Consider the following 23,306-nt stretch of genomic DNA (forward strand, 5'->3'; position numbering starts at 1 on the left):
CAATATAAATGCCAGAAAGTTTAACCAAATAAAACAAACTTAATGAGAACCTAGTGAGAATGCAAACGGCACACAATTTATAATACATATTATGTTAGTCGTATATAATAGATATTATAGTAGTCGTTCACTTTGGTAATAGTCAGATTGTCATCAGTAAAATTGATATTGGTCGATGTATCGTAAATTATTGTTTCGGTGACAAATATTTTTATTATCTATTTATCTTTGAACAGAATGGAATAGAATGAAATGGAATGGAATACAATGATAAATTTTTATTCCTGTAAACTTTTAGGTAAACTTCAAAGTGTTTTTGGATGGTCAGAAAAATTTACCACTGGTTCGGAATGCCGTTCCTACGTTTTCTAGGGTTTCGTACCTCAAAATGAAAAACGGAACTCTTATAGGATCACTTTGTTGTCTATCTCTCTGTCTGTCGTGTGTGTCAAGAAAACCTCTAGGGTACTTCCCGTTGACTCAAAACCATGAAATTTGGCAGGTAACCTAACTGCGTAATTTTGGGTAGTTTTTTTAATCGATAAAGAAAGTTTGCGACATTGTTCAATAAAAAATTTGGATTCCAACTCCTCAACCCTGATGTTGCAGGGGACCTGACTACTAAAGCTAATGGGATTTAAAAAGTGTCGATTATTAATTGATATTGAAGGTATCTATACCAAGTAAACACTTTGTCGTTGACCTCAACCCTGATGCTGTAAGAAATTGCATTCCTAAATCCTGGTGATCCCTCGGGATTTGAAAAGGATCATCCGTTTAAATATTCTTACGTGATACTGAAACAAGTTGCATCCCGGGGACGGGCTATTACGGAGAGGCAACTTTTGTTCTGGGAAATGAAAGGATCGGGATTTTTAAAAACCTAAATCCACGCGAGCGAAGCTGCGGGCATTAGCTAGTTGTAAATATATTTAGAAGCTACTATAAGATAATAGATAAGGTACTTATTTCCTTATATTTTTATTGTATGGCTGCGCGCGGTTTTAAATTATAAATTGCACGTCCTGTCCTTTTCTGTAATACATTTTTTTCTCAATATCTACCGCTTTATCTCATAGCAAGAGTCCGTAAGACATAATACAGTGAAAATAGGCAAAATATACAATTTTTGCAGTTTCCACGTCAGTACCTGTCGAATTTTTCTAACAGTGTAAGCAGCAGAGCTGAGTTTACCATCAAGTGTTGATATGTGGGTGTTCCATAGAAGCTTTGCATCTAACATTATACCGAGAAACACGGGGTTCTCCTTTATTTTCAACATATGATTATTTATCAATGAATTTATGTCATTTAAGGTCCTGGTATTGGGCAGTGTGAATTCAACACACTTAGATTTCTTTGCATTTGGAAGTAAATTGTTAGCAATAAATCAGAGAGTGACCTGTGATATGGCATTACATATAGTATACATTGTCAAAAATTATAATATTAAAGCTGTGCGTATTGCGTGAGGAATAGGTTGCAAGAGAGTTGCAACTTGCAGGGTTTGATGCATGCGCTATTGCCAGCAAACATGAGACATATTTTTATCTACAGGCAACGTCTGAGTAGGTAACGCATACGTCTAACGCAAGTTGAAATGTACCAGTGTATTTAGTTAGACCTATTGACAAGTTTGGAGTTGGGTGCAGTCTAAATGTGGCCCGTGTGTTTAGACTGTCAGTTTCTGTCAGTTTCACGTGTCGTCCCCCGCACTTCACCACCCCGCTTGCACAAATCGAGACAGCACGAAATTTTCAAGATTTCTGGGTGTAATTTCTGGTTTTCGTAGTTCCCACATAATTATAACAATATAAAATATATAACGATAATTTTTTTACTACATAATATTCATTAAATTTTCTAGGTCTGTGGTTTTTCCAAATTTCATTAAATTGCTTCGTTGTCTAGAAAAACGAGCACAAAGTTGGGCCTTTTTTTAAAGAAAAATACAAATCTTTGAGCCCCTGTAATTTTAAAACTACATATTTTTAGAAAAATCTAAAACACCACAGACACAGATATTAGTTTCTAGACTATGTCTGCAAAATTTCATGGACTTTGGTTGCTTAATATTCAAATGAAATGGGAACTACGATTGTATGGAGTAAGTGACGGAGACAGCCCTGTTAAAAGTATGCTCCTGGAAAAAGCTTATTATACAATCGAAGATTATGTAAATGACAAAAAAGCTTGGATTTGATTCGCTCCAGCAATATACGGCGCTGCAATTGCTTGTATACAGTATGGCATATTATTGTAAATTGTACATTTGAAAAGAGCAACCGCCGAGTTTCTTGCTGGTTCTTCTCGGTAGGAACAGCATTCCGAACCAGTGGTAGATTATTTTGACGATTCAAAAGCACTTGTAAAAGTTTAATTGAATAAAAATAATTTGAATTTGAATTTGAATTTGAATTTATACTTATCTAATAATAATATGTAGTATCTAATATGGACACTATATAATATTTTCCCTGTGAAGAATATTAACTAAGGAATAAAAAGCACAAAGCTACTATTACGAGTGCATAACTACATTTAACGAAATACACAAATTAATTATTTTAATTATTACTGGCGTTTATGACTTTGATCTAATTGTAGCTAATGAAGGAATAGATAAGACGCTATTGCGATTATTTGCGTCTATATTAAAATATGGGATACCTAAGTTTATATTTTTGTTACGTATTTATAATAACACTATTTTGCAAAATGTATTAAAATTCTACGAGAGTGAAAAGCTGATGAAACAATAAAATGCTCGCCTAGTTTCTAAAATAATTAACTTTTCGCAGAGGCACTGGGGCCCGCCAGAGCGAGATTATTTACTTATATAGTATTATTTACTTATAATATCATCCCTACCTGCGTGTAGGATTCACACTTGTGAGCTGAGTGACTCATTCATAAGCCACTCAGCTCACAAGTGTGAATCCACTTTTACGTGATATTCTTTTGGACTTATCGATAACATAAGAAATACAGGGCGATTTTCTAAAGATATTTCAATTAGGACGGGTGGAATAAAAACTACCTATTCAAGAATTAAAATAAAAAATACCGAATACTCAATAGTAAATAATTTGATCTAAAACAGGTGAAGCACTTCATGTAAGTACTACAAATAAGATTTCATCTAATCTAGCAGTCAGAATCAGAGACTATTTACTCATATTATGTAGATAATTAAATTCATAACAAAGAAGGACTTGTCACATTTAAAATTATTTGCAACGTTATTTCCTCTCTATTTCACTATGAAGGTCGTTAAAACGTACAAAATTACCTAAGTACCTATGATGGACCTACTCATGGCTATGTTTAGTTATAATCTTCTTAATTAAATATAATATATAACTAAGTAGGTACATATTATATACAAAACTGCTACGTTCGATCGTGTGGCTCAAATAAAGTATACATACTTAAGAGGAGTCTCTCCGTCACTCGCTCCATACAAACGGTAGTTCCAATTTCATTTTAATATTATGCAACCAAAGTCCATGAAATTTTGCAGACATATTCTAGAAACTAATATCTATGCCTGTGGTTTTCCAGATTTCTATTAAAATATTCGGTTTCAAAGTTACGCGGTATTAAAAATTCACATACAAATCTTTGAGCCCCTGTAATTTTAAAACTACATATTTTTATAAAAATCTAAAACACCACAGGCACAGATATTAGTTTCTAGATTATGTCTGCAAATTTCATGGACTTTGGTTGCTTAATATTCAAATGAAATTGGAACTACGATTGTATGGAGTAAGTGACGGAGAGAGAGCCCTGTTAACTAAGTTTCTGTCACCCATAATCATGATACTTTTTGACGCAATGTTTAATTTATTAATATTCGGTGATATAAATTTTTGATAAAAATAACTTACCGAAAGTGTATTTTTGGAGGGATAAAAAGTGGCCTGTGTCACTTTTCAAGTCCTCAACTATACTCATGTAAAAAACCTTTAAATCCGTAGCTCTGTTGCGGCGATTGAAACGCAAACCATTAACCAACAAACAAACACACTTTCGCATTTATCATATTAGTAAATGTGAGCAACGAAAAATATCTAGTTTTTGTTAAAATCCGCCAATATAGACAAATTTGTATGGTACAAGGAAGATACAGCTTGCTATCCGCCCTCAAAAGAAAACGTAGCGGTGGGAGGGCGGTCGGTGTACATCGCATGCTGCACGGTGTACCCATACATACGAGTATAATTTGTCTGCTTTGGCGGATTATAACAAAAAAAACCGGCCAAGTGCGAGTCAGACTTGTGCACTAAGGGTTCCGTGCTCGGGTATTTTTTCAACATTTTGCACGATAAATCAAAAACTATTGTACATAAAAATAAATAAAAATCTGTTTTAGGATGTACAGGTAAAGCCCTTTTATATGATACCCCACTTGGTATAGTTACCTTATTTTGAGAATTGAAACACATTTTAATTTTTTTTTAATGAAACAACAAATTCGCGGTTTTCGGATTTATTCCTGTACTTGTGCTATAAGGCCAACCTACCAAACCTGCCACCTACCTACCAAATTTCATGATTCTAGGTCAACGGGAAGTACCCCATAGGTTTCTTGACAGACACGACGGACGGACAGACAACAAAGTGATCCTATAAGGGTTTCCCGTTTTTCCTTTTGAGGTACGGAACCCTAACTAGATATTTTTCGTTGCTCACAAAAATAGCATGTATCATGGACTTCCGCAATGTAACGCCGCTTGTATACAAGTTACAACATGTAGAATATATTTTATTTGTAAATTAATTTATGAAAATTTATTAATAAAAATGAAAATTAATATAGCGAAATGGATGTCAAAATTTATGTCTAGTCTCCCTCTGACTGAACCGCCAATTTGTGTAGTAACTTTATATATTCTTAATGTTTTGTATCGACGGAAACGTACGGTTTGTACTTAATCAATAATTAAACTTACTTGAAGGGTTTTATTATGTGTAATTTGTAAAAAATGACAAATTTAACATAGTGTAGATACATGATCCAAGTGGTTGTTGTGATGTCTATTAAAGTTGTTGATGATGAACTTATTTAGTTTTTGTTTTGTCTCTTAGCATGCATTTATTCCTTGCATATTCTCATTTTCAAATCAAATCGAATCGAATCAAATTTCTTTATAGCGAATATGGGTAAACAGTGGAGATGTTACAACAACAAAAAGGGTACAGCCAAATTTTGTCTATAACCATGCAATATGTTATGATATAACAAGTTGCACATAATATTATATGGTTTAGTAAATTAGTCACATTTTATAACCAAGATCTCTCTTATCTCAGACAATCTGCCGCATGCTCTTGTAAAAAATCCACGAACTGTAAACGGCCAAGCCGTACTTTTTTAACCAAGATGTAGGGTTTGTAGAATCAGAGCTTGTAAGTGGAGTTATTTGTTATTTATTGTTATAAATGTGATATAGTCAAGAGCATTTAAAAGCTATATACTTTGGACTTGGGATAGCTCCCATGGCCAGCACAAATCTAAGCTCAGCTAGGGGATTGGCTCTACTAGAGATCTCATAACTTTTTAACAGTGAAAACATTATGAACTTGTGAGTCTTGGCAATCTTTACATGAAATGTTTTGGTGGGATCGTTTATCTTTCATACGTTCTATAGATTTGCTTTCGTTGATCTTTTCTAGATTTATGAAATATGTAGGTACTTTTTTTTATAAATGAACGAAGTAAAGTTTAAATTAAATTAAGTTTCAAGAAACCAACAAAACAGATAATTTCATTAGTAGGGTTTCCTATAATTCTGACGCCCGTAACCATTATTTGCTTATCACACACAAATCAGCACAGAACTATGTCAGTGAAATCACGACTAATCCTATCATGGTCGTGCGGATATAGATAATCCTGGGAATCTTGTTAAGGTATTGTTGATATAAAACAAAAGCAGCTTGCGGGGTAGCCAGCAGTCAGTCTGTGGTAGGCCGCGCAAACTGCCGAGGACTGCTCACAAGATGATCCCCACACTCAACATGGACAACGAAACCCAAAATTTTAACACCTACGGTGCCTACTTTGCGCCTTTAAGGTACGTATTATCTATTATTTAAAACTAAATCCTAATTATTTTTAGAAACCAGCAGTTGCAAACCATACACATACCTCTCCAACAAGATATAGGTACATATAGTTACCTATACCTACTATAGACAATAAGAACGATGCGTAGCAGGACAGGGATTCTTTCAGGATCCCTTTTATCTTTATGTATATCACGAAAAATTGAGATAAGCTGTGGGAATGAGGCAGTTAAGTTCACACACATTCCTACAAAAGGTGCCAGAAACTGTTGAGAATAATTTCATTTACCTGTTATAGTCCAAAGTCTAAATGCTGGCTCATTGCGATTGGAAGCAATCCTCAGGAATGCCGAGAGCACTGAGTCCAGAGCCAAATCACAAGGAACTGCAAGCTTAATTCAATATAATCACTCACAATTCTGTTGCAAATTTAGTAGAATCAAAGTTGGTATAGGAGTGAAAATGTGCGTCGAGGTGTTTCCAAAGATTTTTGTGTAATGTTATGTGGTGATACGAATTTCTTGCTTGGTTTATATTTCATAATGAAAGAGTGAACGGTACAATATCGCATGCTGTATCAAACGGATTTATTGGTTTTGGCAGATTATAGCGAATTAAGCCTTTTGTTTCTTGTGTATAGTGGACTTTCGGAAAGTAACGCATGATTCCATCCAACAACCTTCAACTTCTGCCTGGCGAGTTTTCGATCCATCCACAGAATACCTTAATTTCTAGTTTAAGGCCGAAACTTAATTCCAATTCGGTTTTGAACTCTAGCACTCTAGATAAATTTTTTACCGAAGGCGAAAGCTTAAAAATTGTAAATGTCCTTACTAACATGTATGCATCCGTTCCTAAATACATACGGTATATTTTAGATCGGTCGACGGCACAAAAATGTTAGTTGAAGGCCTAGAAGGCGAGGACCTGGCGGCTATACCAGAGCACTGGATGTCGTACACGGCACCCCCCGCCAGCGCACACACAGCTCTCGCACTACTTTACTGCTTTTTTACCGCCGCGGCCTTGATCGGAAATGGACTCGTCATATTTATATTTGCTACGTAAGTTTACTATACTATAGTTTAAATAACAGTCAAAAGTTTTGGTACCAAAGTACTTGATTTGGATTACAATATACCTAATAATGGCTTATATGGGACTACCCCGTTTATGTAAAGCATAAGTGATGTTTTCGGGCGCCAGAATAGACTGGTTCTTTGCAGTCATGTGCATCTCTGTGAGCATGATAGCCAGCAGACTCAACCGCTGTTAGTGAATCGCTGCTGCAACGTTTCAGCTGGTATAGGAACCATGCAGTAGTAATTCACATTAATTGAAGTTATTTTGAAATATGTTCTATTAATTTATTATTTATTTATTTAAAAGACTAACAACAGATTTTCTATAATCCACAGGACAAAATGTCTAAGGACGTCAAGCAACCTCCTAATCCTAAACTTAGCAATATTGGATTTTATAATGATGGCGAAAGCTCCAATTTTCATCTACAACAGCGCCAACCGAGGTTTCGCCACGGGCGTTCTCGGCTGCCAGATATTTGCCGTCATGGGCTCATATAGCGGCATTGGTGCTGGTATGACTAACGCTTGCATTGCTTATGACAGGTAAATTAAACGTTTTGATACATCATCATATAAACAATATGTATGTACACTGTTACAGACTTAGGTACTAAAAGCACAAAAACTCATAAAAGCCGTGGCAGAAACGGCCAAAGTGAAGTGGATTAGATATTTATTTTCGAATAGTTAAAGATTTTAATTTTTAACCCCCGACCCAAAAAGAGAGGTGCTATAAGTTTGACGTGTGTATCTGTGTATCTGTCTGTGGCATCGTAGCGCCTAAACGAATGAACCGATTTTAATTTAGGTTTTTTTGTTTGAAAGGTGGCTTGATCGAGAGTGTTCTTAACTATCATATAAGAAAATCGGTTCAGCCGTTTGAAAGTTATCAGCTTTTTTCTAGTTACTGTAACCTTCACTTGTCGGGGGTGTAAATTTTTAATTTACACTTGTTTATAAAACATTCACCTTGGAATATAGATAAAGGGTTCCAGTGCGTAAAAGAAATTCATGCTTTAATTATTTATTATATTGCGCCAAAGCTCCGCTCGAGATTGTTACTTAGTTAACTGCCTAGGTACATAATTAAGTTCCAAAATAGGTTGTTTAACTATCCATAAAATAAATACGTAATTTATAAGAAATAAGCGAAGGTTTTCTACCTTTGTTAACCTTTACCTTATACGAATATTCAATTTTAAAGTTCTTTTATTTTTCAGACATTCGACGATAACACGGCCACTAGACGGGCGGCTGTCGCGTGGTAAAGCTTTGCTGATGATAGCTTGTATATGGATTTATGCTACGCCTTGGTCCTTACTACCACTGTTCCAAATTTGGGGTCGGTTTGTACCAGGTAAGATCTTATAAGATGAATAGGTAGGTACGTCCCGTTATTCGCCTCTTAAAAAAGTAAATTTTTACCTAGGTATGTACCTACTCGTAAATATATTCCTTACCAATTTTGTTAACACTCCCTGTGGCTGCAACTTCAACTAAGGCCCTGTAGTCCTAATGTAACAAAGGTGCATTGGCAAAGGTGTTTTTTTAACTTATAATAAACTAAAGGATGCCCGCGACTTCGTCCGCGTGGATTCAGGTTTTTAAAGATCCCATGGGTACTGTTTGATTTTCCGGGATAAAAAGCTGCCTATGTCAATTACAGAGACGCAAGCTACCTCGGTACCAATTTTCATACAAATCGGTTAAGCGGATGGGTCTTTAGGAATCCCGTGGGAACTCTTTGATTTTCCGGGATAAAAGTAGCCTATGTCCGTCCCCGGGATATAAGCTAACCCTGTACTAAATTTCGTCAGAATCGGTTAAACTGTTGGGCCGTGAAAAGGTAGCAGACAGACAGACAGACACACTTTATAATATTTTTTATAGTATGAATAATAAGTATGGCGATTCAAAGTGCTGCATATTTGATAATAAAGTTGTAATTAAATGGCTTAATTTTCTTTTCAGAGGGTTACTTAACATCCTGCACCTTCGACTACCTTACAAACACATTTGACACCAAATTGTTTGTAGCGTGTATATTCGTCTGCAGCTATGTTTTCCCTATGTCCTTCATACTATATTTCTACAGCGGCATTGTCAAACAAGTATTTGCGCATGAAGCAGCATTGAGGTATAATAAATAAATAAATAATCTAACGTTATGTTAACGTATATTCCTAATCTACTAGCTAATGTCGTCCCTTTATAATATTAAAGTAGAGCATTAATCAAATTAAAGTAACATTGATTAACTTAAAAAAAAAAAACTTATTAAATTAACCCCCGACCCAAAAAGAGGGGTGTTATAAGTTTGACGTGTGTATCTGTCTATCTGTCTGTGGCATCGTAGCTCCTAAACTAATTAACCGATTTTAATTTAGTTTTTTTTTGTTTGAAAGGTGGCTTGATCGAGAGTGTTCTTAGCCATAATCCAAGAAAATCGGTTCAGCCGTTTGAAAGTTATAAGCTCTTTTCTAGTTACTGTAACCTTCACTTGTCGGGGGTGTTATAAACTTTTAATTTACACTTCTATAAAATATTTTCAGAGAACAAGCAAAAAAAATGAACGTAGAATCTCTACGATCAAATCAAAACGCGTCAGCAGAGTCGGCTGAAATTAGAATAGCGAAGGCGGCACTTACGGTGTGTTTCCTCTACGTAGCTTCATGGACGCCCTACGGCGTTATGTCGCTGATAGGGGCTTTCGGCGACCAGGCCTTACTGACACCGGGTGTAAGTTACCCTTAAGTAGACTTGAATTATAAGGCTGGTTATAGTTAGGTGTAGAACATAGACTACTGTAATATTTTATTTATTTCGGACAATAAACAATTACATATGATATATTAAAACTATAACTTAAATCTATCGTAAAATATTAGTAAATACATATTATGTACCTAACTAATCAACTACACCATCCACAGCTTAAGTTTCTCGAAATCACAGACAGACATTTCAATTGTTGTCAAACATGATTTTTTCTATTCCTTCCCTTTTACGTTTGAGGTATAAAGATACTGCTAGTACATTTTACCCCAGGGAAACGAAGTTTCCGCGGGATTTTCAACAAATCCACACGATTGAAATTGCGGGCAAGTAGTAAAATAAAAAAACCGGCTAAGTGCGAGTCAGACTCGCGTACTGAGGGTTGCGTACTCGGGTATTTTTCAAACATTTTGCACGATAAATCAAAAACATAAAAATAAATAAAAAACATAAAAATAAATAAAAATCTGTTTTAGAATGTACAGGTAAAGCCCTTTCATATGATACCCCACTTGGTATAGTTATCTTACTTCGAAAATTGATTTGAAACGTTTTAATTATTTTTTTATGATGTAACCACAAATTCGCGGTTTTCAGATTTATTCCTGTACTTGTGCTATAAGACCTACTTGCCAAATTTCATGATTCTAGGTCAACGGGAAATACCCTATAGGTTTCTTGACAGACACGACGGACGGACAGACAGACAGACAGACAGACAACGAAGTGATCCTAAGGGTGAACCCTCAAAATAGGTAAATGACGACTGCCCATCTTTCTTGAGAAGCCGTAAATAACAGGCTTAAAAAAATTCACGCTGTCTTTCAGGTAACAATGATTCCCGCGGTTACGTGCAAGGCTGTAGCCTGCATCGACCCGTGGGTTTACGCAATCAGCCATCCTAAGTATAGGTCAGTATTATTATTATCCTAAATATTGATTCTATGACCTACGAGTATAATCTGATATTAATTAGTATAATTATAGATAGTAGACATAATTATGTACCATTTCTTTTGTTTGCACTTTCTCTCAATGGCATCGCTTGACTAGATAGGTACGATCTTAGTTATACCTGTCGGTAAGTCAAGATGCAGTCCGAGGTCTTGATGCACCCTAAGAAAAATGTAGGATTAATGTCAAAAAACTTTCTAATATACTTCCAATGCAGCTATTTACAAAGTATGGCAGTTTAAGTGATCAACTCATCACTGATTCACTGATCTCCTCTCGGACTGAGAATGGTATGGCCCTACCACGCTAGCCACGCTTGGTACAAGACTTCACAGATCTTTGAAAACTTATGGAGAACTCTCACGCATGCAGGTTTCTTCACGATGTATTCCTTCACCGTTAAAGCAACTGATAGGCATTTAATCACTTAAAACGCATGTAACTCCAAAAAAATAAGGTGCGTGCACAAGATCAAATCTCGGATCCCCGAACAGGAGGCTGACGCATCCTCTTTAGTAAAACCCATAACCCTAATAACTATATTGATTGGTTTCTGACGATTCAAAAGTACTTTTAATATGTAGTTTAATTGAATAAATAATATTTTTATTAATTTATATATTTGTATCTATTTAAATTTAGATGATTCTAGAGTAGAAACTTGTAAAAGTTTCTTGAATAAAAAATCTTTCGATTCCTATTGGAAAGATATATAGTAGCCGGATGCAATGCAACTTTAACGGTAGGGTGGAACCTTAAGCTAAATCAAACTAAACTAAATCAAATCAAATTAAATTAAATCAAAACAAATTGAAATTCCCTAATTTGCCCAGCCGGACATCGAACCCGGACGTTCCAAATAGTAAATACCTAATATAACAAAGGACTAGTGTACGTGCTAGCACAGAATATGTAATATAATAGTACTGTGCTAGCTAGTTTCTTGCAGAAGTGGCTAATATTATGGATGTCAATGCCAATTTCTCCAACTTTTCAGTTTAAAATACCAACTTCTAAAGTTGACTTGGTGCGAGTGTGCACAAAGCTGATATCTGCATGAAATTGCGGAAGTTATAGGACACCTGGCCTAAGATACACTGTATATTTGTACAATAATAATCTAATTCATCCATTTTCTATCCATTTTTAGACAAGAACTTCAGAAACGTATGCCCTGGCTCCAAATCAATGAGCCAGATGACAATGCTTCTACAGGAACTACTAATACGGCCAATTCTTCGGCTCCCACCGCGTAATCCTAACCGGCTATGAAGACAGAACTTGGCGAACCAATGGACTAGGTGTTTCACGATAATATGACTAAAGCTCGAAGCAACTTAAAAAAATACAAAAAAAAATGACACAGAAGTAACTTTTTTACTGTATATTTAACTATAATTAAGCTCAAAATGAGAAAACAATTGTTTACCTACTGACGAAAATGGCTACGCTAACGGATTTTGAAATAAAATATTATTACAATGTTGTAATTAGTAAGTAGTAACTACATATAACTGAAACAAGCAAGATTAAATAAAGAAAATCTCGTGAACATATTGTGTTTGTCATTTTTGATTGTTCTCATTATTACCATACCATTACGTTACGCACGTACTTACATGGCAAGGTTCCGTAACACAAAAGGAAAAACGGAACCCTTATAGGATCACTTTGTTGTCTGTCTATCTATCTGTCTGTCTGTCTGTCCGTCTGTCCGTCTGTCGTGTCTGTCAAGAAAACCTACAAGGTACTTCTCATTGACTTAGAATCATGTTTGGCAGGTAGGTAGGTCTTATAGCACAAACACAGTTTTAAGATGCAAAAATAAAGCCAAAAAATCCGAAAACCGTGAATTTGTCGTTAGGTACATCACAAAAAAAAATGTGTTTCAATTTTCGAAGTAAGGTAACTGTGCCAAGTGGGGTATCTATCATATGAAAGGACTTTACCTGTAAATTTTAAATTTTTATTTATTTTTATGCAAAATAGTTTTTGGTTTATCGTGCAAAATGTCGAAAAAAATACTCGAGTACGGAACCCTCGGTGCGCGAGTCTGACTCGTATTTGACCAGTTTTCAGGGTTCCGTACCTCAAAAGGAAAAACGGAACCCTTATAGGATCACTTTGTTGGCTCTCTGTCTGTCTGTCTGTTCGTCCGTCCGTCGTGTATGTCAAGAAACCTATATGTAGGTTATAAACCTATATAACTTCCCGTTGACCTAGGAATCATGAAATTTGGCAGGTAGGTAGGTAGTTAGGTCTTATAGCACAAGTAAAGGAATAAATCTGAAAACCATGAATTTGTGGTTACATCACAAAAAATTAATTAAAATGTGTTTTAATTTTCAAAGTAAGATAACTATACCAAGTGGGGTATCATATGAAAGAGCTTTACTTGTACATTCTAAAACTGATTTTTATGCATTTTTAAGCATAATAGTTTTTGGTTTATCGTGCAAAATGTCGGAAAATACCCAAGTACGGAACCCTCGGTGCGCGAGTCTGACTCGCACTTGGCCGGTTGTTTTTTAAATCGTCAGCCTATTCTGCCAGAGTTAGATATCGAATCTGCCCAAATGGCAGAAATCTTCCGCAAATGGTAGCACTGGTAGTGTCAAGCACAGAGTAATGTCAAGTGTCATTTGTCATGTCCACGAACTGTCAGTGTCAATTTCCACTTTCCAAGCAAAGAGTATGTAAACACTACGTTCTTTCCAAGTTTTTCCATTTCCCATCTATAAATCTAGTGATCTGTGCCATTCCCTGTTCGAGTACCCGGGTTCGGTTCCAGTTCCCAAAGACAAAACAATTACCTATATAAATTCATAATAACAGAATAGTTTTTGTAAATAGGAATATTTATAACAATCATGTGCTAAATGTACTATAAACTAAAGTATCAATAATAACATGTAAAAAGACAAAAAAAAACTTCCCGTTTGTGAGGAGTTGATTGAGATTGAGACTTTCATTCATCAAAATGGATAAACTTACAGTGATTTCTGGAACACTTTTCATGGCTGCTGATGTTTTTGCAATAGTAAGTCTGGCAATGCCAGATTGGATAATCACAGATGTTGGTGGTAAGATAGAAGACTAATTAGGTGTAATTATTTACATAGTTCTTGCTAAACATTTACAAGGGCAAAGAATTACTTTTGCAATCATGTGATGATGTGAGAACTAATTTGAGATTACTTTTAATTCATTCAATTTGCAATCATCATTATTCTCTAAAAAAACAAAACTGACAACTGTATTAAATATGGTCCATATTAAATAGGCTAACTTTTGTCTGAAAGCATAAGCACTCATTTTTAATCAAAAGTGTGTCTTGTCTATTATTAACTGGGAAACTGCTACCAATAAAAATATATCTATTTGTCTTGTAGGTGATACTCGTCTTGGATTGATGTGGTCTTGTATGACACTGTACAACCGTCCCCAAGTTTGCTTCACTCCAGATCTGCAACCTGAATGGCTGTTGGCCTTAATATGTATATTCATGGGATGCATTTGCATAACGACAACAGTCATTCTACTTGCCTCAAGTCATTTTGACAGAAATGTGATACCTTATGCACGCTGGGTTGGATTTGCAGCAAGTATGCATTCAAATCACACTAATATTATAAAGGCGAAAGTTTGTATGTGTGTGTGTGTGTGTGTGTATGTGTATGTTTGTTACTCCTTCACGCAAAAACCACTGGATGGATTTGGCTGAAATTCAGAATGGAGATAGATAATATTTTGGATTAGCACATAGGCTACTTTTTATCCCGGAAAATCAGAGTTCCCACGGGATTTTGAAAAACCTAAATCCACGCGGACGAAGTCGCGGGCGTCAGCTAGTAATATATAAAACTAGACAACACCTGCTACTTTCTGAGTGGATGATTTAGGCATTTTAAAAATCCAGTGGAAAATCTTTTGCTACCCGGCTGCGGCAAAGCCAAAAAGAAGGGTTATGATTTTAGCAGTCTATGTATGTATGTTTGTATCCAGATTCTGTGTGTTCCACTGTAGCGCCTAAACAACTATGGTATGGAGGTATGAATTGATTCATTGTAAAGGTCCAGGTGACATAGGCTACATTTTATAAAAAAAAAAAATTGACCTGATGGATGTTACTTCAAAAAAGTGGGGGTCTCCAATGTCTGTCTGCTAGCTTTTCACACCCTATCCATTCAACTGATTTTGATGAAGTATGGTACAGAGATTACTTGCATCCCAGGGACAGACATTGGCTACCTTTTGTCCTAGAAAATCAAAGTTCCTATGAGATTTTCAAAAACCTAAGTTCACCTGGACAAGGTCGCAGACATCATATTTGCTGCCTTCTGTATTTAGTTTATTATTAAGAATGATAAAATTGATATAAGTACACTATTTACTCATATATACATGTTGAATCTATTAATTTTATTCCAGTGGTTGTGTTCTGCCTTGCTGCTGTGATATTCCCTATGGGATTCCACGTAGATGAGATTGGAGGTCAACCGTATCAACTGCCAAACAGCCACCAAGTTGGAATTTCGTATATATTATTTGTTCTCTCTCTGTGGATTACTGTGATATCAGAACTTTTTGCTGGAAAAGTTTGCCTACCACATTTCTAAAAACCATTCCATATTTTATGTAAAACTGACTTTAATTGTTAAGAAAAAATGAAAGTACCTATTTATTTTTTTATTTATTTTTTGAGATAAATCAAACTGTATATACAAGTATATCTGTGAGTTTACACCAAAAAACATTAAACATGTGAATCAAAGATTATCTGTTCAGCAATCACTATGTTTTAATGTGTATGTTTGACAGGTTATTTTACATATGTGATGAATCCATGGAGGTACTATCCTAATCCTAAAAATATTATAAATGTGAAAGTGTGGATGTTTGTTACTCAATTACGCAAAAAATACTGGACGGATTTGGCTGGAATTTGGAATGGAGATAGATTATACCCTGGATTAACACATAGGCTACTTTATATCCTGGAAAATCAGAGTTCCCGCGGTATTTAGAAAAACGTAAGTCCACGCGGATGAAGTCGCGGGCATCAGCTAGAGTATGATAATAAGAACAGTAAGAATTAACTCCTTCTCATCCTTTAGGAACTCTTCAATTTTCCGGAATAAAAATTAGCCTATGTCCTTCCCCGGGATCTACCCCAACCCGTGAAAACGTAGCAGACAGACAGACACACTTTCGCATTTATTAGTATGGACTAGTTGATTCGCTCAGGTGAAATTTGATACAACTATAGGTATGTATATGCTATATACAAAATATATAACAAGTTATGGATAAATCAGTTTTCTAATGGTGAAAAAAATATTAAAATCGATTCAGTAGTTTTAGAGTTCAATTAGGTACAAACAAACAAATCTTAATATATTAGTAGGTATAGATAATAATTTATTATACTGACCTAGGTGATGGTTACTTAGTATTAATGAATGCCAATTTTTGTTATCTTAAGAATTGAACTTGTCAGAATCTCAGGCTAAATCATAGACGTACAATTTTCGTTGGGCTAAATAAATGTTAAAAAAATAAAGTGTTTTTTTTTTTTGAATGCCTATGAGACATGAGACAAGAGGAGTCGTCGGTGGCGCCTGTTGCAATGAAAACCACGCACCGCGTTCGATGTATGGAGCTCCTAGTGCCATGTACAGACTAAGCCACGAAATCCGATACACCCAACACACAAATCTTTATTTGCAATGTAACCAGAAATTCAGTTTCACATTTTTTCCTTTACTTGTGCTATTTGACGTTACTACCAACCCAATTTCATGATCCTAGGTCAACGGAAAGTACCCTATAGGTTTTGATTCTCCAAATTGACAGACAGTAACCACAAATTCAGTTTTCGGATTTTCCCTTTACTTGTGCTAAAAGACTTACTACCTGCCCAATTTCATGATCCTAGGTCAACGAGTAGTATCTATAGGTATTGATTTCCTAGACAGGTTTTGACAGACAGAGTGACCCAATACGGACCCAAAAAATCGCTCAAGGGCGAGTCGCACGAACGTGACGGTTCCGTATAATCGCACAAAAATAACACTTTAATTTTCATAGCAGACATTTTGAAATTATTATTTGTTGTTATAGCGGCAATAGAAACGCATTCTTTGCACAACCCTTTACGGATTCTAACTATAATGTATTTATGTGGCTAATTCTGTATGCAGCACTACATACAGAATTAGCCACATCATAAATCATAAACAGTACTAAGGTCCAACCTTTTGTACCACAAATGAAACAAATCTTATGAAAAAATCATGTATTGACTTCATGATCATATAACACTATGTACAAATTTAATAATTATTAATTTTACTATGAACATATAGAACAAAATCATTATTTACACAACATCAACGATTTGATATCCACTTATTGATAAACACTATTTGCTTTCTTCCTGTAAGTCTTTAGCACTGCTGAAACGTCTATGCACTAAAATCTCCAAATTCTGTACTCTGTAGCCACGCCAAACATGAAGCGTTTTTTCTTCATAAAATCAAGATTCTTGCTAAAACTGCCACAAATTCCAAACTTGTCAGCTGAATATTGTAAGAATTATTGTGTCGCCGCCTGTGCCTAATAAAACGAAGGTGAATAACGATATTGGCCATGATAGCGACTGCCGAAGCTCTGCCCAACTGTTGACCCTGCCACTGCGCCATTACATTATGACACATAAAATATATTTCATTTTAACAGGACGGCTATGCACAAATGCATAAGTGGTATGTTAGATGTTGTTCTGGCATACTGAGAGGCTGGCCTTGCAATCAATATGATTCTGATCACTGCCAGTATACGAGACAGGAAATTGGTTTAAAAACTCAAAACATTTAGAAGTTGATTCAAACGCCAGCTCACGAACAATGAAGTCCACGGGAACACTCGGCCTGTAGCTGCACATATAATACAAGGTTAATAAAACAACACCAACCACATAAGGTTGGGCATTGGTGAAACCAAAAAAATAAGTAGAAATAAATAAAACCTGTGAGGATGATACTGCCATTGGCGCAATTAGAATGCCATAAGCCTTCGTTGTCATATTAGTTTACAAATTGCGAAAAACCAAATTAAATTTGAATTTCGCGGACAGACCCGTCTCATGGGTTAAAGTCGTGTAGGAACTCTGTTTAACTATATAAAAAGTAGTCTATGTCCGTTTTTAGGATGCAAGCTATGTCTACCTTTCTCAAGGTTAAGCGGATGGGCTTTACAAATCGCATGGGAACTCTTTACATGTCTATCTTTGGGATAACAGCTATCTCTGCATCAAATCTCATCAAAATAGGTTAAGCGGCCTTCACAAATCGCGTAAAAACTCTTCATATGTCCATCTCCAGGATGAAAGCTATCTCTATACCTCCCAAATCGGACAGACACACAAGTGATCCTGTAATGCTTCCGTTTTATAACCCTTATGGTGTGACTATTGTCCACGTGTCCGTCTGTTCCAGTTGTTTATTTCAGTAATTACCTAATTACTAATTACTAATGCTATCGATTTGAGTGCTCAACTTTATTTCAAACTAGCTAATGCCCGCAGCTTCGCCCGCGTGGATTGGTCAGATCCCCTGCAGCATCAGGATTGAGGAGTTGGACTCCAAATTTTTTATGAAACAATGTCGCAAAGTTCCTCTATCGATTAAAAAAGAAATGACGCAAATCGGTTCAGAAATCTCGGAGATTTCGGTGTACATAGGTAGAAAAACACAACTCCCTTTTTGAAAGTCGGTTAAAAAAGTAGCCTATTTTACGCCCTGGTCAATCCTCTACTTGCCTGTGAAAGTCCCGTCAAAATCGGTTCAGCCGTTCCAAAGATTAGTCTTTTCAAACAGACAGACAGACAGACAGACAGACAGACAGACAAAAATTTTAAAAACGTGTGATTCAGTTATGGTATCGTTCAAATAACCATATGAGCTTAATATGAGGTAGTTATTTCGAAATTACAGACAGACACTCCAATTTTATTTATTAGTATAGATTAAAGTATTTAAATGGGGAATCAATTATAAAAGGGTTGTTGTTGCTTCTCTATAGCTCTTTGCCATTCACTTGGACTTCAATTTGCATAAAATATTATTCATTTAATTTTATGTAAGCCAAAACAAATGTCGAAAAAAAATATCACAACAATATGAAGTTTTTAAAAGGAAAAATTTAAATAATTATTATAATTGATCAACAATAAAACTTTACAAAGCTGCTTAGTTATGCAATGTTGGTTTAACCAAAAAATTAATGTATGAAAACCTTAGATGCTCTACATTTGACCAGCTTTTTTGTTAATGACAAGTTAGCCCTTGACTGCAATCAAACCTATCAATGAGCATGATGTCAGAGGGAAGCAGGCTAACTTGGAAGCAGTAAGGCAGTTTTATAAACCCATACCTCTAATGGCTAATGCCACATCATTGCTAGTTGATATTTCAAAATATAAACCCATCAATAAAAAAACTCAAATAATGATCATAAAGATGTAAGTTGTATTCAAATCTTCATGATCTCTTAATTTTTTTGTGATTAGCTAAAAATTTTTTTAAGAGCCTTCAAATAAAGGTTTTGTACAATTCAACAAGTAACTAATGACTTGAATACTAACATGCATTAGTCTATTGAGGCTTCAATCAAAGTGTTAGAGATTACCTTAAAAACACCAAAATAAAATTAAACGTAAAAAAGAGCAGTAAAACATACGACTTTATGATGAATTTCAGGTAATTTTTCCGCTCCCTGTCCACAAACCAATCTATGAGGTATGATGCCATCATTGGAGCTGTTTTATACAGTGTGAAAAATTTGTGCAAGTTGCCTGTGGCCCATGCACATCTTGTATTCAATGCATGCTTGATACATTCATTTTCTCTATCCTCTTTGGACAGGAATTGGAAAATTGTAGTAAGATCTGCAAAAAAGATAGTATCAATTAATCAATTAATCAAGATAGTTCACAGACAATTAAAAAGAAAATGTGCCTTTGAATAAAATTTTATCACTTCACAAGGGCTGATTTTTCAATCATCACAAAAATATCAGATGATTAAATACTAGGATGCCTGCGACTTTGTCTGTGTGGATTTAGGTTTTTAAAAATCCTGTGTGTGTTGGTTTGTCCTTCAATAACGTCGCAACGGATCGACATGATTTTTTGCATGGGTATAGTTAAAGACCTGGAGAGTGGCATAGGCTACTTTTTATCACAGAAAATCAAAGAGTTCCCACAGGATTTTTGATAAGCTAAATTCACACTAACAATGTCGCTGGCATCAGCTGTATTTTTATAATTATATACATACCCAAAGTATTATTTGTAAATATATAGTACAGAATCCTATATGCCTTAAATTCTGCTTCATTAGCCCTGCAATCTGGAAGTTCACTGTAAAGCATTTTAAGTTGCGTTTGACATTGGTTGAATTCTTCATGATCACCTTTCTCTAAGGCTATTCTGGCATGTGTTTCATATACTTCTACCGTAAAATTGTCCCTTATTCCTTGAACCTTTTAAACCAAATACAATTTATCAAAAACAAATAAATTGCAAAAATAAGAAATTGCAAAACATCATCAAATAAAGAATTAATTATAATTTCAACTTTCCTAGCAGTAGTGAAACCTGTGGTGTTATAAGTAGAATATCCCAGTCTTTTATAAATATAAAATAAATAAATATTTTTTTATTTCAGGCAAATTGTACCCATATTACAGAGGTCAAATATAAAATGTCATGATGCCACATAGAAACCGATTGGGGTATGGGTTCAATGAAATTTCCATACCCCTTCCAAGTTAACTTGCTACCATCTTAGACTGCATCACCACTTACCACCAGGTTCTCACCTGCAGTCAAATGCTAACTAGTATCAGAATAAAAAAAAAGGTAATCTTACTGTTAGATCTTGCCGTATTGATTTCAGTTGATCACATGCATATCTATAATCTTGCCTATTTATCCATCGCTCTTTTACATTTCTCAGAGAATTCCGCAGCACTGTGACTGGGCGAACCTCACATGCTTCGGGTGCCTTTGTCAACCTTAAGAAGGACTTTTCAATGTCGGTACATGTTCCTACTATATGCATGTTGTTAAGTTCATAATCCCCTTCTGTAGTCTGAATAATTGGTCTTTTAGGACAGGGTTCCAGCCTTTTATAAACTTCACTAGGTCGGTTAGCCTGTAACGAGCTAGCTATGGTGGGAACATTTGCATTACCAAATCTTTGTGCTCTTTTCTGTAATTTTTCAGCATTTCCTTGCAAGTCTTCAACATTAAATTGGTTAAATGCCTTCTTTTTGATATTTTTCTGATATTTCTCTGGTTTTTTCTGGTCCAGAGAAAGTCTGTCCTTAACCTTCTGGCGGCCTTTGTTCTTAAAACTTTTTTTCTCTTCAATCTCATCACTAGATGCAGACGATGTGCTGTGACAAGATTTAAATTTATATTATACATACTATCTTTATTTTTAACATAACCACAAAAGAATTATGGGGAAAGACAACATCAAACGAGTCACAGAGAGCAGCTGGATTCAAGTGGTGCAAGATCATCACATATGGAAGTCTCTACAAGAGTCCAGCAATGGACTGCTATCGGTTGATGACAATAAAAATTAACATGTGTCACTAGAGACATAATTTGTACAATTGAGACCCATTAAGACAAGAATTGAATAGTAATATGTATTGTTAAAATGTATGTGTACTTGAATATTATAAATTAAAAAAAAAAAAGCAAATTTGAATTGAAAAAAATACCTGTGCCTTTTTCTTGGTGGACTTTTAGACTTAGACCGACTCCTGGAATGTGCTTTCCTTCTTCTCTGAGGTGAGCTTTTGTGGGTATTAAAGTTTCTACTACTCAATGACTTGTTCTTGTTTAACTCTACAGCTTCACACTTTTGGTACAATGACAATGTACCCCGAACAGGTTTCACTGATAAATTATTTCTCTCACTATGTACACTAGGTATTGGCTCATCATCCCAATTCCTTGTCCAGATCTCATCTTTGTTAGCGGCAGCTGTAATACGACCCTTTAGACATATATCAATTTGGTCACGGTCAATATGTGTTCGGCATTTCTCATAACATCTTTTTATATACCTTTCCAAGCTATCTGGCCAGGTACCTGCTGAGTTTTGCATTGATGAAGAATTAAAGAAATTTGAAGAGTTGTCATTTGGAACAACATTCTCTAATTCTTTCTCATTATTCTCGCACTTGGGCTCCTCTGGCGGTTCAGGAATATCCTCAGTTGCTATGGGGGGAGGTAAAGGAACATCGAGTGGAGGAGGGGGTGGTTTGGGAAGATCTGGTGGAGGACACGGAGGCAGCGGTGGTGGATGGTCTGGCAACGGAGGCATCAAAACAGTCCCTGCCTCATTAGTTGCCTGATTTCCCTTTTTTCGTTTTTTCTTACCATTATTATTGTTGTTATTCGCCAAAAGAGGATTTTCATTTGGAGGAAGAGGAGCAGACTTTCTATTGCCGGCAAGATTAAATCTAATGGGAGACTGATTGTTAAACGGGCGGCTCGCGTCGAATGGAGACATTCCTAGCAGAGGTGGAGGGGGTTTGGAAAATTGAGGATGACCGAAACCTGGTTTCGCGTCCTTATTTTGATATTGTTGGTTGTCATTTTGATATGCTCCATTATTACCCATTTGGTTGAAGTACTGCTGATTATAAAACTGCGGGAACATGCCACCGTGATACCCATTGTATTGGTGATAGACACCGTACATCCATGGGTTGGTATTCGGTGGCATGCCACTCAAAGTTTGTATTGGTGGTTCTTTAGAAGAATTTTCTGTCATGGTGCAAGAACTTTTAAAGAATCTTAATCTATTGTAGATATCTTAGATAGTATTGTAGAATCTTATGATTGTAGATGCTCCAAAAAAGAATACGTTTTAAACAAAATGGCGACTTGCCACAACGTTTGCTTTACCTAATTCATTACCTGAATTCTTTTATTAACAAACCAGTTCTATTCTAGTACAATAAACTTAAACACAATTAATAGTCTTTTCTCAGCACAATCACATGAAATACTCACGCGGTTTAAAATATTTTCACTTTTACAAGAAGCAGTAGGCTCGAGAACAGTCCACTGAATTTATTTCACTTCACAGATTTTTTCACTCTTTGTTCTTTTTTTTCTGAAAGCACATAAAGAGCACAGATAAAGAGTATGACTAAATCCAATATATGTTTTTTTAACAGGTCTTAGTACGGCTCTGGGTTCTAGCCACACCAAAATCGTTGTGATCTCAATTCTCAGGTTGTGATCTTCTTATTGTGATGCATGTCCCAGAGACCAGAGACTAATACCAATAAAACATTGATATGCAGACTGCAGAGCGGAGATAT

At 35.6% G+C, this 23,306-nt stretch overlaps 3 protein-coding genes across 4 annotated transcripts; 2 read left to right on the top strand and 1 right to left on the bottom strand.

Annotated features, from left to right (window-relative positions):
* Positions 1-3,379: 3,379 nt before the first annotated feature.
* Positions 3,380-23,096, bottom strand: LOC123868378 (leukocyte receptor cluster member 8 homolog). 2 transcript variants are annotated; one of them, XM_045910872.1, is made up of 5 exons: positions 21,690-23,096; positions 20,825-21,353; positions 20,231-20,435; positions 19,533-19,839; positions 3,380-3,390 (listed from the first exon to the last, which is right to left on the bottom strand). In XM_045910872.1, the coding sequence occupies exons 1-4, from the start codon at positions 22,748-22,750 to the stop codon at positions 19,577-19,579; spliced, it is 2,058 nt and encodes a 685-aa protein (XP_045766828.1). In that variant the 5' UTR covers positions 22,751-23,096; the 3' UTR covers positions 3,380-3,390; positions 19,533-19,576. The 2 variants fall into 2 exon arrangements, with proteins under 2 accessions (XP_045766828.1, XP_045766827.1); XM_045910871.1 differs by lacking the exon at positions 3,380-3,390 and adding an exon at positions 17,173-17,827 and having other exon boundaries at positions 19,632-19,839.
* On the top strand, positions 5,932-12,441 carry LOC123868379 (opsin-2-like). Its single transcript, XM_045910873.1, has 8 exons — positions 5,932-6,083; positions 6,954-7,139; positions 7,494-7,703; positions 8,381-8,517; positions 9,132-9,297; positions 9,713-9,899; positions 10,764-10,846; positions 12,040-12,441. Exons 1-8 carry the CDS (start codon positions 6,010-6,012, stop codon positions 12,143-12,145), a joined length of 1,149 nt encoding a protein of 382 aa, XP_045766829.1. The 5' UTR covers positions 5,932-6,009; the 3' UTR covers positions 12,146-12,441.
* LOC123868381 (uncharacterized protein C16orf52 homolog A) lies at positions 13,560-16,452 on the top strand. Its single transcript, XM_045910876.1, has 3 exons — positions 13,560-13,972; positions 14,282-14,494; positions 15,321-16,452. The coding sequence occupies exons 1-3, from the start codon at positions 13,870-13,872 to the stop codon at positions 15,506-15,508; spliced, it is 504 nt and encodes a 167-aa protein (XP_045766832.1). The 5' UTR covers positions 13,560-13,869; the 3' UTR covers positions 15,509-16,452.
* Positions 23,097-23,306: the final 210 nt, after the last annotated feature.

This window comes from Maniola jurtina, chromosome 9 (genome assembly GCF_905333055.1).
Source record: "Maniola jurtina chromosome 9, ilManJurt1.1, whole genome shotgun sequence".
NCBI classification, from domain to species: Eukaryota; Metazoa; Arthropoda; class Insecta; order Lepidoptera; family Nymphalidae; genus Maniola; species Maniola jurtina.